The sequence below is a fragment of the Aplysia californica genome, unplaced genomic scaffold (genome assembly GCF_000002075.1).
Source record: "Aplysia californica isolate F4 #8 unplaced genomic scaffold, AplCal3.0 scaffold00029, whole genome shotgun sequence".
Taxonomy (NCBI): Eukaryota; Metazoa; Mollusca; class Gastropoda; order Aplysiida; family Aplysiidae; genus Aplysia; species Aplysia californica.
In genome coordinates, this window is record NW_004797299.1 from 1,477,280 (window position 1) to 1,493,726 (window position 16,447).

General features: G+C 41.4%; 1 protein-coding gene across 5 annotated transcripts in view; it reads right to left on the reverse strand.

The window, feature by feature from the left end:
* The window catches only part of LOC101844973, a 37,519-nt gene that overhangs the window by 15,880 nt on the left and 5,192 nt on the right, over positions 1–16,447 (reverse strand). For all 5 annotated transcript variants that reach the window (XM_005091384.3, XM_005091381.3, XM_005091383.3 and 2 more), the window contains exons 2-3: positions 5,250–5,398; positions 13–91 (exon numbers count right to left, since the gene is read on the reverse strand). In XM_005091384.3, the coding sequence (XP_005091441.1) occupies positions 13–91; positions 5,250–5,357 (187 nt within the window). In that variant the 5' untranslated portion in view covers positions 5,358–5,398. The remainder of the gene's footprint in view (positions 1–12; positions 92–5,249; positions 5,399–16,447) is intronic.

Here is a 16,447-nt window from a genome sequence, read left to right on the forward strand (position 1 = left end):
GCACTGACTTACCAGAAACGCAAGCTGCAAGGAAGTTTTCAGAGCAAGACAGTTTGCCACAAACAAGGTGAGAGACTTTACGCTGGAAATTCTGCAAAGAACAAAGCAAAATTATAGAAAAATTGAATGCAGGGTAAAATGTTACTGTAGTGCTCCTTTTCAGCTATCCTAAGAATTTTCTCCCTAGATAAGGTCTCTCTTGATCTCATGATAATTGATAATTACAGAGTTCCCACTCATCAAGAAGAGAAAATGTCCTATCTCCCCCCCCCCAGTTTCTGCCCGGATTATGTAACCATTTTCAAAGCGATCTTTCTTTTTTTTTTTTAAAGATGACAGAGCTAGGAAGAAGAAATAAAGAGAAATGCAAAATAATGCGTAACATGGCCATGGACAGTCCCTCCCTGCAGTCTCTTTTCCTGGGGTGCCAGTTTCAAGGACAGGAATTACAGGATAAATAAAGGCGTAATGAAAGTGAAAATGGTCTCAGCAGGCTCGTTGTTGCTGAGTTAGGGAAAAAAAGTGGCATGACCCTCGATAAAACAAAAGAGACCGATGGGACGTGTCACAAACCTTTGATCTTAATTGTACATCACTGCACAACATGCCATGCCCTGCAGCTGATTGTTTTAAGTTTCAAACTTGATCTGCTTATTCTTTTTTTAATTCAATGGCCCAGGCCATCATCCATAACGGCACATAAATTTATTTAAACCTTATCAAACTAAAGTTGGCCCTTCTCCTGGATAATGTTTTTCTAAGGGCAAAGTGGCACTAAGCGACAACAAGGGCCCAGTGCACAGAGGGTGTTAAAGCGACACAGACTGTCGGGGTCTGACTTTCCCTAAATTTACGTCGGGTGGATGGGGGTGTGTTAGGGTAGTCAAACGACAAATAAAATTTTTTTTTAAATTGGAATCAGGGGCAGGGTGTTGTGATCGTATTTCTAAAAGTAAAAATTGAACATTTTAAAAAAAGTTTAAACCTTAAAGATTCCATCAAATTCATAACTATGGGTAGCCCTTTGATTTCCCTGCTTTCTATTGTATATTTTAGTTTTCATTCATTGTCATGGTGTGTTCCCAACCGAGAAATCTGAAAATGAAATTCCTGGCTTTTTCCCCATTTTCCCGGGTGAGTGGGGACCCTGTAATTGTCATCAATTTCTCTCATGGGTAAAGGACAAACAGACTTTCTGTCGCTCTTTTCCTCTTCCCTGTCCTCAGATTCATAACTTGACATCCATTGCTTCGGTCTGACTTCATAAGCCAGAATAATACCAAAACAATCCGAATTTTGTACAAACAATAATCTATGCATGACAAGGAGGAACTTTTTTTTCATTTTCAGTGTCACTAGCCTCTTCGGAGAATCAGTTCTCCATGCTTTATATCAGAGAGTTTACAGTAATACTAGAGAGATGACACTTCGCCCGGATGCGCGTATCTGGGTCACCAGCTGATTGTGGAGAAACATGCGGTAAACAAAACAAACTGCGTCAATTGTTCAAGGGATTTTTGTTGATCGCAGACAAGCATGGCCCCGGTTAGCATGAAATGTCAATGGTGTTCTGCTATAAACTGCACCTATTAAAATCAAAATTTGAGTTTCTTTCGATTTCTAAAGGACGACGAATATATTTTGATGAATAGAAAAATATAGATCAAAATAATGACAATGTGATTGTGGTCCTACCAGACTGACACTCCATACACAAACTCAACACACTTCAACGTTGTTATATCAGCTATACATTAGGGGGGTTTTGTTTCCTGTCTAAATGCCTTAATTAAGCTTGCATTCTACTAGTGAAAGATATGTTACCTGGGGCTGCGAAAAGATGTCTAAATCCAGTTAAGTGCCATCGATCGATTTTGCTACTTTCTTTGTCCAATTACCACTTTTTTTTGGGGGGGGGGGGGGCTTGGAAGGTGTTAGGGATCCTATTAAAGACTTTAAGTGGTAGATCTATCATTATTTAATATAATATATGTGTGTGTGTGTGTGTGTGTGTGTGTGTATGCGAGAGAGAGAGAGAGAGAGAGAGAGAGAGAGAGAGAGAGAGAGATAGATAGAGAGAGGGAGAGAGAGAGAGAGAGAGACCGACAGACAGACAGACAGACAGATAGACAGACAGATAGGTAGACAGACAGACAGACAGACAGAAACAGACAAACAGATTGACAGACTAACATATAGACAGAGCGAGAGTGGGGAGAAAGAGAGACAGAAAGGGAGACAGAGAGAGCAGAGACAGAGAGACAGAAAGGGAGACAGAGAGAGCAGAGACAGACAGACAGACAGACAGACAGAACGAGAGAGGGAAAAACGGAGAGAGAGAGAGTGAGAGTAGGAGAGACAGACAGACAGACAGACAGACATACAGACAGACAGACAGACAGAGAGACAGACAGAGAGACAAATAGAGCGAGAGAAGGGAGAGAAGAAGAGACAGGGAGAGAGAAAGAGAAACAGGCAGACAGACAAAACAGACAGACAGACAGACAAACACACTGATAGACAGAGCGAGAGGGGTTAAAAAGAAAAATAGAGAGAGAGAGAGAGAGAGAGAGAGAGAGAGAGAGAGAGAGAGAGAGAGAGAGAGAGAGACAGAGACAGACAGAGAGACAGAGACAGACAGAGAGAAACAGAGACAGAGAAACAGATTGACAGACAGACATATAGACAGAGCGAGAGTGGGGAGAAAGAGAGACAGAGAAAGGGAGACAGAGAGAGATAGAGAGAGAGAGAGAGAGACAGACAGACAGACAGACAGACAGACAGACAGACAGACAGACAGACAGACAGACAGACAGACAGACAGACAGACAGACAGACAGACAGACGGACAGGTAGACGGACAGGTAGACAGAGGGAGAGAGGGGGAGAAAGAGAGCCAGGGAGAGAGAGAAAGAGACAGGGAGAGAAAAAAAAGACAGACAGACAGACACACCGACAGAGAGGGAGAGAGAGATGACAGAGTGACACTGGAGAACGAGTAGATTTGCTGAAAATTAAACTGATTATTCCTTTAATTACGGTGATATTATTTTTTCAGATCTATAGAGATGAAGTAATGTATCTGCGTCTATTTGTTTATTAGAATTATGTATGTTAACTTAAGCCAAACACAAGTCTTACAGTTTAAGGCCGAGGGAGGCAGGGGGTTGCCTTAAATATGCGATAGAAATCACAGACCTCCTTCTTTGTTAAAGGCCTAGTAACCTAGTTAACTAACTACAAACGGTACTACAGAGCACCGTCACGAGTGTCACCTCTCTATTACTGTAAACCCTCTCTGTTTATATATTGACAAAATTCCACATTTTGTCAAGATGCGGACAAAATTCGGTGTAGCATCAAAAATAAATCAATAAAATGTCATTTGTAGCAGACAAAATATTACAAGGAGAAAGGTTTTTTAATGAAGTGCACAGTATCATATGTAAAAACAGGTTTATAAGAAATTGAAAGAACACCAAACTATCCGTCAACACAGACTTGCATAGAAAAAAAGAAATATATTATCTGACATACAAAAAAAAGTACTCAGCTTTTTGTGGTAAATAAAATCATTTAACACCAAAAGTTGGCACTATATGCAGTAACTTCCCTCCTGCAATCATTGAGCAGTGCTTCCGACAGATAAAGCAAAGAAGTAATGAAAATTCTCTGCTGCAGGTCTGGGGGTCTGCACTTCCACTTTCACTTATTATTGATTTCAACTTCAATTTTTTCCCCACCGCAGCCTTATCCTGCTCCGCAGAATCTTTACGCTGACAATTTTTTTAAATATAGACATATTAGTAATAGTTTCTTTTCAATACGTTTTCTTTGTAAAATCACAATTCAATTTTCTCAATCAACGCATAGAGATTTTCCAGCCATTGTAAAGATCCGAAGACAGACATAAAAAATGAGTGAATGAACTGAATGAAAGAAAGAAGACAAGAGGCAGAACACTTTCACTATCCCGACTAGCCAGATTTTGACCTATTTGTAAGTGAAAATGTATTGCCAACGGACTCGCAAAGGATTTGTAGAGAGGAACAACGACCAAGTGCACAATCTGGCAAATTTCTACAACTTACGGCCAAGAGTACTATTACCAGACTCAACCAAAAAGATAGAGACATGTACGCATCCTTTGCATATATATATATACAGTCGATCCTGCCTTCACGGAAACCTGTGTAAAACGGAAACCTGTCTTAACGGAATATCCCCGCTCCCCCCTTGATATATTCCTCTTTAATTACTTACCTGTATAAAACAGAAACCTGTCCAACGCAGAAACGGAAAGAAAAATCTGCTCCCTTCCGAGGGTTTCACCTGTGTAAGACGGAAAATGCTGAGCCCGCTCAACCCTGATTTGAAACAAAACTCGCAAGTTTGGTTTCGACGGCTTTAAAATTAACGCTATGGCCATGTTGCTGGCCGAGGAAGGGGAGTAGGGGTGCAATTTGGGGGTAGATGTTACCCCATCATGTGAGCCCTGAGTGATGCAGATGGTCAGTATAGTGTGGGTGTGAAATCTCACGACTGCCCGTGAGAGTGCTCGAGTCGCGAACCACTACGGAAACTTTCTTAGCTAGCCAGAAGCCAGTGGTGTGAAATTAGATTGACCAATGCCAGCCGAGAAAAGATTTCCTCGAATCGTTGTTACATGATGGCAGTGAGGGGTGGTATTGGTGGGTGGGGCTAAGGGTGGAAGCAAAGGAGATGTTCAAACATTCCTGTTTAAATAGGTCAAACAGTGGTTGTATGAAAGGCAAGCACTGGTGGTAATTGGATCAGTAAGACTAAGACTGACGCAGGTCATTATCAGAGAGGATAGCAGCTGAGAGGAGTGAAGTTTTGACCACTGCTGGCCGATCGGACAAGCGATCCTTGAACCCACCGGCTGGGCCTTTGAACCCCCCCCCTCCCCCAACCTCCATCTCCCCTAAATTCCCCTGTCTAAGACGGAATCTTTTTCTGGCTCCCTTGCGGAAATATATATATATATATATATATCATATATATATATAGCAAACACCATCTTAATTATTTTTTAGGACTGGGTTTGATATAACGTATGAAACTTTCCAAAACTATGGATTTGCATAGAAATGCAGCATATTGGAATGGAACCACTGATTGACTTTGAGGCTTGACTTTGAATGCTATAAATCCTGATACATTACATGTATAAACTATTATTTATAACATCCCCAACCCACCTTTAAAAGACATGAAAAAACTCATACCTGTGAATTGACATATACGCCTTTGAGCTCTTTAATCTTTTTAGCGTAGTTCTTGCACTCGTCTGGTGACAGGTTGTGCAGCTGGATCACTGGGCATCCTGGCATCATGTGGCTTTTGCCCGACCGTCCACGCAGGTGGTGAAGGTCCACTGAGTTGAAAGAGTAAGATCAATGATTATAAGTTGCTCTGCAACATTCACTTTCACTATATTGATGAAAAGTGCATATATATGGACGATCAGTATAGCTTTTTAAAAAAGTAAAAGACTTCGAAACATTGAAAGAAGGATTTGACAGATTATTTCAGTTCTACTATATATATATCTCTATATAAAAAATTAGCAACATCCTGTTCTTGTAAATATGAGAAATGACTTCTTAAAAATGCTGCATTAGTAGTTACAAGAATGTGTACAGCAGAACCTGTCCAAGAAGGAATCACAAGAAAGCCAGTAAAAAAAAAATTGTCTTCTCAATATTTTCCCATCTTTGATTGAGGAATTTAGGGGGGAGGGTATCCATAAGGCTAGCCATACACAGTAGGATGAAGGGTCTCCTGTCAAGTTGGCAAGCAATGGCCTTGAATAGTCATCTTCCCTGGGGTGTCAAGGACATGGGTTATACGAAATTTTTAAAAAGGGAGGGAGAGGGAAAAAGCCTAAAAACTTTAGAACTGCATACAGAATACACATCATCCACTGTAGAAAATTGTTTCAAACGATCTATTTTTTGGCCTAGGCTGTCCCCCACAACACAAAAGGGTGGGAATTTTCTAATACCATGTCAATCTAACTGTGTATTTTTTTTCTCTAAGAGCAAACTGACACTGAGTGACTACCAGGGCTCAATAAAAAGATGCTTCATTTTAGGTTAAATCAGCTGCACATGCCGTAGTGACGTAGACTGTCCAGGTCTGGTCGTTTATCTTCCCTTTAACACTGGGAAGGTAGGCAGTGCCAGTGAGGTTTTTTTTTAAAAGACAGTCAGTTATGGTACAACAACTGAAATTTTAAAAAATCGGAATCAGGGGTAATACGATCAATTTTTCACAAAACTGGAAAAAAATCGAAGATTCCATCAAATTTGTAATGATGGACAGCCCTGTCAGAACAATGAGAATGGTGCGGCGGTAGATAGGCGACTAAACCAGAACCAGCCAGTGCATGTAAAATAAGACCTTAAATTTCTTTTTATGTTACACAGCCATCCATATGGTTCAGGCTAACATTTTTTGTTCATTTACGGACTCATTTTCATGAAATAAAAAAAGCATTAAATTTTTTATTGTTGAAGGCCTATTTCAGTACTTGTAGCTTTGGAACATGGGCTATTGACTAGTTACTGACATTTTGATGATTAAGTAAGGTTTTATACTACTATTGATTTTTAATCTGTAGAATCTATCATGATGTCCTGTCCATCTTTAAATTTGATAGAGTAGTATATTTTAAAAAGACATGACGTCATATCGGTGCTATGTGTGTCATGGCACGGTGGAATCAGGCGCTTGTCAAGTTTTGGGCGTAGGCCTATGGATGAGTCATCTTTAACAGGGCTCCCTAATACGCACAATTGTGCGTATATTACGCATTAAACCTGCAGATTATCCCCTTTAACTCATTCGCTACGCCGAGCCGAGGGGGGCGGCGCGGCTAAAGTGCCGTCAGTACGCTAAGCCGCCCCCGGCGGCTCGAGAACCGACGTTCAATTTTAGCTTGTTTTCTATTCCAATCCACATATCCATGTTAAAATAAAGGTCATAATATAAAGTTGACTTCTGGGTCAAGCGTTACCACCGAAAATCGGAAGTTTTGATTCAGTTTTGAAACACGGTTTCGAAGTTTATACGACATTGTTTTATCGCGAAGCCCAAATTAAAGCCCAGACACCAGTCTTAGTACTTTTACACAACAAAATGTATCATTAATTTGCTCACTAAAGAAGTGAAGGACTCTTCTTTATAATATTGATACTACTGGACTCAAATTGCCAGTGCACTGTAATTGAGAAATCAATAGTTTTGAGTGCTAGATCTAGGCCAAGATCTAAATAGTCAAAATATTTTTTTTCTCCTCAAAATCACTACTTTTTGGTCAATTTACTCAAAAAGTACCACCCAAGACATGTATAGGTTTATTCCAAATGCAATTCTGAATAATTCCATATAAGATACGAGTGTTTTTTTCTGTTTGGGATCCTTTTTCCAAAATTATTTTTAAAAAATTTTTTTTTTTCAATATGATCCAAATGTACAAATATTATGGAATGCATGTAAATAACTGCTCATTTTTCAATAGTTTCCTGTTCTGTATACAGTTATGGTTATTTTGATGTATAATTTGACTAGGTGCAAACATATTTTTTGAGTTTCATCTGAGATTATAAATGTTTTCTTTTCTAATTTTATGGGCAGCCAATCACAATTGTGTTGCATAATCGCCTCTTACAGGAACCAAAGTTGAAAAATACTCAAATAAACAATACAGATGTGTTCTACAAAGCCTACTGAAAACGTTGGTATATAATATGTTGATATTTATTTGAATTTATGACCCCCAAGACCTGTGAACTTCGCACTAGTCATCATCTCATTTCGCCTTCCCGAAAAAAAAAATCGTCCACAAGCCGAAAATAATACGTAGCGAATGAGTCAAGTTTTAGTGGTGCGTGAGCTTTACCCTTTATAATTTCATTTCAGGGCTTTGCAAGTACGTTTTAAAACGTAGATGGTGTGCGTCGGGCAAGCATCATTTTCCCCCTTATTTGCAACACACCCACACAAATGCACGACAGTCACCTTCTGTGTCAGAAAAAGTCGACCTACTTATCAGCTGTTGCACAGTTTCCGGGGGGGGCTCTCGTGGCCTAGAGGTTAAGGTGTTGGCCTCTCATTAAAAAGGTCCCGGGTTCGATTCCGGGTAGCGACCAAAAAATTTTCTTCTCTAAAATTGTTTCCTTTCACATCCTTTCCTGATCTCTAACAATGTTCTGTTGTCTGCTTTCATTTCCACTTTCTGCCCCCACCCCCTCACTTCCTTTGCCTCCTCCTCTGGGCTCCTGACTCTTTCTGCAGCCTTTCTACTGCTACTCCTTGGCTCCTCCTAACTGCTGTCTTTCTGCCACACCCCTGATCTTCTGGTAGGAAAGGTCTACACCTAGCCTTCTCGGACAAGGGCGAAAAACCTCGGAGGGCCCGTGTGCAAGTTGCGCACGTTAAAGATCCCTTGGTGGTCTAAAATCGATAAGAGTAGGCTTCGGCCGCCACCCGGGCAAAATTCAAAATTTCCTACCAACGAAAAAGTATTAGGTGTGTCCCGCGCGCTCATATGACCTTATGCAGTTGCGAGCGCCGTAAAACACTATACTAAACAAATAAACAAACAAACAGTTTCCGGCAACACCTGCCGGCTTCAGCACAGAAGCTCCGCCCACTTTCTGGTCGCTCATTAAAAAATTTGCCGGTGTCTTGCCTTGAGTTTACCCCTGCCGTGAGATTTCCCCCATCCTTCTTTAACACACTAGTCTAGTAAACATGAATTGTTCGCCATCGAAAGTGTGGAAAGACTGGAATGTGAACCCTGGGATGGCTCTGGAGAATAATGAATCAGCTTATTTTCCGAAGCTGCTACTCATCCCTGCCCTAAATCTCAAGCATCCCGATTTTCCCCGATTTTGATAGCGTGTATTCCTTTTTTTTTTCCCCCGCCTGTTGCGCCGGATTTTTCAAAAATCTTACTCTGCCTTCTTTTCTGTTACGGGAAGCACTCGTTAAACTTTTTGTCAGCAGAAACTCAGAGTACAATTTTCCCAAATGTCTAAGTAGAATTTAGTAGTTGACTCACCAAAAGTTGTGTTGGACCTTTGCTCACACGTGTTATTTCAATTATAATGGAAGTAGTATTGATTGGGTATTCCGACTTAAGACATTCTCAAGATCTACTTTCGCCAAAACATGCTTGGTCCGAATTCTGGTTAGTCGGGCCCGTCATCAAGACCCTTCAGTAAAACTGCTTCAATCGTGCTTTTGCACCACGTGACAGAACTAAAGGTGACAATCCATATGTGCAGCGGAACGATAAAAATCGCTCCAACAGAAATATCAATGTCTGAATCCATAAGTACGGGACGGCAGCGGTACGATCAAAATCGCACCCAGGAGCGATTCTGCCGCTGCCGCAGCTCTGCCGCAGACAAAAATATGAATGTGGTGGAATAGGGTTGACTGTGAAGAATCTCTGTGTGATGCAGTCAATTCATTTGACTCGGAAAACTTGCTGAAACCATTGCACCCCTATGTCGTCGTTCATCCACCCATTTTCTTGATATGCCCAAATGGTGCCTTCTGGGCTGTCCTGAATGGCAAAGCAAAGGAATGGATGGACCTGTTCGTTATGCTAGTGACAAAAGATCAAGATAATTGCAACTTTACAAATCATCAGCAGTATTCGTTCTTGTTTCATTCACCTAGACCGTTTTGACTGGGTAGGTGCCATGCTGTTCAAAACAAAAAAAGGCGCCAACATGCCTTCCCCTACTGAATTTGCCACTTGCGATATCGCACATTTCGTACCGCTGCCGCACATATGGATTTAATGTGACTTGCGGTACCGCACATATCGTCCCGCTGCCGCTGCCGCTGCCGTCCCGCACATGGATTGCTACCTTTAGTGCGTGTGAGTTCCGTGTGTGTCGGGGATCGTCCGTTGACGGGGTCAATTTAAGTTCATGCGCACTGGCTGAAGCATCTTTCGGGACTTGTCTGGGGGGAGGGGGGGGGCAAGTAAAACACTTGGACTAGGAGAGCTTGACGTGATACAGTAGTCTCCGCCTTAGATCCCGGTGCTCGGGAGCAAGGAAATGCGGGATCTTAGGCGAACCGGGATCTTAACCGATGAACCCAGGGAAGAATCTATGGTGACCCATGTTAAGGCTCACAATCGGTAAAATGGTCTCTCTGGGTTTATGACGTATGGTGAACAAAGAGTGGTTAACCTTGATGACCTATCACGGTGCATAGTGGGATGTGGCGTGCCATTTTCACTTATTATCCTATCATGAGTCTCAAGATCTACGCTTATACAGTTGCCCCTCCTCTTTACCTGTCAAAAGTTTATAGTTTTCCATCTCTGACCGAGTCCCCCTCCCCCCCTTCAAACCGCCTTTGTCGTTACACACCATTACGTTGTGAACCCACCAATTAAAATTCAGTCTGTCTCGCAAATTCGGGAGTAGAGACAACTGCTCCAATGGTCAAGGAAGAGTTCACGGTTCGATGTGATCCTGCCTGGAGCGAACGTGTAGGCCCTACCCACCCAGCGAGTGATGCAAGTTTAGGTGGCGAGCTCAGGTGTGAGTGTGATGCGTGGGGAAAAAAAACGCGTCGGTCAGTTCACACCCCGGTGTGATCCCGTCTGGGGCAAACATTGTATTACTTCATCGAGTTTTACAACGTGTATGTGATCACATTCACGATAGTGGCTGATCTTTGACGCGACGGACAGTTTATTGATCTCAACTTTTCACTCTAGGTTGATCGGCTGTGCCCGCCCGGGTTTTTGTTTAGCAAATTATGATCTGAAATGCGGGATCTTAGCCGAATGTAGACCATCAGAGCGGGATCTCAGGGGTGACTTTTGTATAGTAAAAATTCTGTTTTCCTAAAACAACGGGATCTTAAGCGAACCGGGATCGTAAGCGGCGGGATCTTAGGCGGAGACTACTGTACTTCAGGATTTAAACAGAAATAATTATAAGACACACACATGCACGCGCATGCGCGGGCACACACACACACACACACACACACACACACACACACACACACACACACACACCACACCACACGCGCGCGCAGAGGGAATATACATGAATATAATAATGGACACCCCTGGAAATTTTTTCAGTCAGCTTGGCAGTGACCTCTAAGTGATTTGTCGTTGATCCCGATTTTTTTCACCAAGTCCCAATTTTTTTGTTAACCACTGAGATCCTGACTTTTAGACTTCATAGAGCGGCAGGTCTATTTTTCTTGGCGTATTGCATTCGGAATTGACCCCTTTCGGTTCGTCAACTTTGTTTTATTTTTGATAGGTCCAACTGCCTGCTCAACCACCACCACCTTTCCCTCCTCCAAATGGACACAACTCTAATTCTAGTCAATATTACTCAATTTATTTCTTAAGTATAATTAAAAATCGTTAGCATTCAATCATAGTCATGGTCACTCTGTGTGTGTCTGTGTGAACGTGAGTGTGAGTTAAATGTTTACAAGCAAAAAATCTTGCTATAAAATTATGAGATAATAATAATAATAATAAATAGCATTTATACTGCGCATTTCCATTTCCTAAAAGATGTTCAATGCGCATTACAATGAAAAAGACATCACATCTTAAAAATTAATCGACAGAAATGTGTACGTAAAAACAAAGTATTATACATAATATAAATGCATATGTGTAAAATTTTATACCAGAAAAACAGTCTCGCAGTGAGGTTGAAAACGTGTTCACTAAAAATATACAATGCAATATAAATTCACGAACAGTCAAAATACAGTTGAAACGTGAGTAACTAGAAACATTCATTAAAACATTAATTCAAGAGAAAAACATTTCCGTTCTATCTCTCTCTCTCTCTCTCTCTCTCAAGATATTGCCTTTTACCCTTTAAGTTTCTAAAACAAGGGTTTAAATACCCCTTAAGATAGTCCAAAGGGTGAAGGAACCTCTTAAGTTGGCCTGAACAGGGGAGCCCTATTTAAGCCTGTTCATTTTTGTCGTGCTTTTGATTTTAAAAATGATCCATCTATACTTTAATGAAAGTCGAGATATGTCAGATTGAAAGAGGTGGGGATCACCAGGTATCAGAGGTACAATTAGAAAGAAAATGGCGGCCAATGTTTATTTAGAGTAAAATTCACACAGCAGTGAGTTTTAAAATAGATCTAGATCTAGATACAGAAATGTAGATTCTAGAAAAAAGGGTGTAGGCCTATTAGTAAAAAAATAAACAAGATAAAAATTAGCCTGCCAAAAATGGGGAAAAAAAGGGTCATACTCTAAGTTATCGAATAAAAGGGGAGGGGGTGGGTTTGACAAGTGGTCCAAAATTAATAAAAGAAGGGGTTATAATTAAAGGGGGGGGGAGACAGGTGGTCCAAAATTAATAAATTATTCAACCTCATACTCCTTCTCCTCACACGCCATATTCAATCCACATTGCAACCGGTAGTCACGGCACGGGCATTGTATTGTGCGATTGAACTAGAATTCCAAGAAATCGAAAGGGTATGTAATGTAATGCAGAAAAATAGTAATAGTAGGCTATGATTGCTCCAATGACGTAGGCAGTTCATTCACAAAAAAAGGGAAGGATACCTCAAATTCACATGGTTCACGTGTTTCACTAATTCTGTGTTTTGACCATGAGTCTTATAGATAGACCTATTCATTAATCAAAGTTTGGCTTGATCTTGCACCATTTTCATAAGATGCAATTAGGACATGGTTTAAATAAAATAGATATTTCGAATCTTTATTTTGGTAACCATCACTTTCTGCCATTCCTTTAGAACTGTGTAGGCTAGTCAAGCCAGCTTGCGGAACGCAGCCAGTGCTGAGCGGGTCACGCTGAGCGGGTCACGCTGAGCGTAAGCCTTACTAAATCTAGAAAACGGTCGAGTATTGTGATGAAGTAGGTTATCGATCGATTCAGGCGGCTTCAGGGCTGAAAACTAGGCCAGGGCAAGATCGACTCTGGGATCGATTCTTTCGAGTCCAAATGAGGACTCAAAGAATCGATCTCGTTCACAGACTCAAAGCTTCGAGTTCGCCCAGGGTCGATGCCTCCCGTCTCCTTTTTTTAACCTGGTTCCTAGCCTAGACTCCGAGAATCGAGGCAAGAATCTGAATCTCTACTGTACTAGTACAGTCCTGTCGTGGGATAGTCCTAGGGCTGTCCTGTCCCACAGTCGAGTTTTTCGCTTCAAAACAGACACCGCACCAGGACAGGACTGATCCGGCGCATAAGGCGGATTCTTTGATGTTGGTCTAGGCGGAGTTAAAAATGCATTCCAAAAATTTCTTAAACATTGGCCAAAAGTAAGAAATATAAGATTTTCGTGATCAGCGACCTAAAATTAGCAAAAATTACACGGGGAACGCAATTTAAAGCCCAATTACCAAGTTAAATTAATTTTTGTGAGTTTTGTTTACTTATGTTTTTTTTTCACTATTTGAATTTCGCGTGCACTTGGCCTTGATACATGTAGATTCAAGACAGTGTCTTCAAGGCGGAGAAATCGAGGTTGCATGTGCCTGTGCTGTTGCTCCGTATTAGAAAAAAGAGAAAGAGGAAACAGATTAGGTCATTCTGTCCCATCGATGTTGTAGCATTTCACAACTGCTCGGGACTAAATGCAACAAAAATGTCTTGTCTCAATAATAGGTGCGGTACATTACACTCCATTTCAACAAAGGTTTCAAACGTCAGACGGGTCCGTCCCGGGACGAACTGTCGTAGGCCTAGTGCGGTAGGGGCCTAAGGCAAGAAACAGCCAGTCAGTCACTGTCTATTGTCTCACGCAACCCCCCACCCTCCACCCCACCTTCCTCTTCCCCACTATGAGTGAATGCTAAACTAGGCCTATGCCTACTTGTCGTGTCTACCGTGTAGCCCAGTACGAAACCACGCTGCACATAGACAGGCTACTCTGCTACTTTGAATCTTGTTGCCCCACGCCCGCCCATCCCAAATAAAATCATTCACTTCCTTTTCCTCTTTTTTTTGTCTTTTAACGCTTGCTTTTGAATTTCACTGTACACGTCGTATTCTTTTGTAAATCATATTGTGTGTTTTGAGTTGATATCAATGAGTCATCATGTCTGGTCGTCGATCTCTAGCCTGGGACTTTTCTTATAAGCAGGAAAACACAGTTGTTTGTGTGATATGTAAAAATGTTTGGGCATACAATAACACAACGTCAACAATAATAAACATTTGTCATCAAAGCATGCTTTGACATCAGGAAGCAAAGGATGCAAGAGAGAAGGAGCCTGTGTCCCACGCATTGGCAAGAGTGAAGTGATAGAAGGAAGGCAACCCTTATAAGCCGTAACAAGCCTACCTACAACACACAACACACACACAGAGACACAGACACACACAAACCATCGGTCGTGGCAAGCTGGAAAATAATAAATGGGGATGGGCAAAAAAACAGAAAATTAATAAGCGCGCCCGCCAGGGGGGTGGGGGCTTATCGATACCATAGAGTACTAAAACAAGTAAAGACATCTGATCCTGATTTGTGTCACTTCGGGCTTCAGACTCATTTTCAGGGGGTTATATTATATTGATTTGATCAAAATTGGGGTGACCCTTACAATCTACGGACCCTACAAGTCTGTAAATATTCCGCCATAATGAACAACTGGATTTTACTACCTGATATGAATGCCAGATTGGTGTATGTTTATGACATCCTTTCGATGTTTCGTTTTGTTTGGGGTTTTTTTGTCGCATTTATTATTATTAGTTCATCTGTTTTGGTCTCCACTTTCTGCCCTAATCCCACCCCCTCACCTCCTTTGCCCCCTCCTCTGTCGGGTTGGGCTCCTGACTCTTTCTGCAGCCTTTCTTCTACTGCTACTCCTTGGCTCCTTACTGCTAGTCTTTCCGCCACACCCCTGATCTTCTCGTAGGAAAGACGTACACCTAGATCTAAATCTAGTCTTCTCGGACGAGGGTGAAAAATCTTGGAGGTCACGTGCAAGTTGCGCATGTTAAAGATCCCTTGGTTGTCTTTAAAATCGATAATAGTACTGTTCCCATAGGATTATGCAATTGTGCAGCCACGCGTCCAGCCGCTTTTTTTCGCGCTTTTTTTCGCGCAATTCTCCAACACTTGTATAATTTTGGATTCCACGTTTTTTCACGTTTTTTTTTCATTTTTCACAAAACAATTAACGTCTCGCCAAGTGACTAAAGGGAAGAAATCGACATAATAAGTATCATTTAAGTGAAAAAGGTGGTTATTTCCCTTGTTAGAAGATCTTGCTTAATGGTCAGGGGTAAGGGTAAGGTAAGGGCTTAAATTGTTCCTTGAGCATGTTCTATTTTTCAATCCATCAAAAGTTGTTCTCATGTCTTCTGATGTGTTTCATGTTTGACAGGTGTCCCAGGTTTTTGTGATGTGCCAGCATCAGAGGTCCAGATGTCCTTTGTTTTATTTTTTTTCTTCCATTTCTCTTTCCTCTATAGATCTACAGCTGAAATTTACAGAGATTTATTTTTTGGTTGTTTTTTTTCTGACTGATGTGTATTGTTTTCTTTCCAAATACTCAACAAATTACTGATACTGATATGTTCTGTTTTCAAGTTTTCTGTACATAAAGCATGAAAATTCTTGTTGAAAAGTGCAAAACATGTCGCGAATGGTGTTACGGTAACTTGCATAATTTTTGCATAATTTTGCATTTTTCTTGCATAATTTGGCCATCGAAATTTGCATAATTCACCGGGGACAGATAGTAGGCTTTGGCAGCCACAAGGGCAAATATTAAAAACGAAGTGGCTATTCGGACTCAAGTCCGAACAGCCGCTGGAGGCTATTCGGATTCAAATTCCAGTGCGCGTGCGCAATCACCGGTTGTACCGTAAGCGAGGTCTATACTCGAGTCCGAATAGTCTCCCGTTGCTATTTGGGCTTAACCTACTAGTAGGCTATTATATATACACTGCATTTCATGACTTCAAAGGGATCAAAACATAAAATTCATAATCAGTCCCTTCCCCTTTCTTTCTCTCTCTCTCTTACTTTTCCTCTCTCTCTTTTTCTTACTTTTTCCGGAGTGGTTATTCATACCATTGTGCGAAAAACTCTATCTAGTTCCGTACAATATTGTTGTTCGAATAACTGCCACTAGTTATCCGTACAATACTAAACTCCCACAACCTAGGCCTAGGTCGAGGCCAATTTGCATGAAACAACGAGTTTTGATGAAACCGGAAAAGCGATATTTTGTGCGGGATTGCTAATTTCTCATGCTCAATGGCCATGGGCACTGGGCACACTGGACCGGTGGGCACCAAACCGACTAGATCAAGCTGAGCAGTGTCTGATTGAAGTTTTTATGAGATTTCAGACAGTTCAGACGAGATGTCTTCATAACAACCCCTCCCCCCCCCCTCTCTCC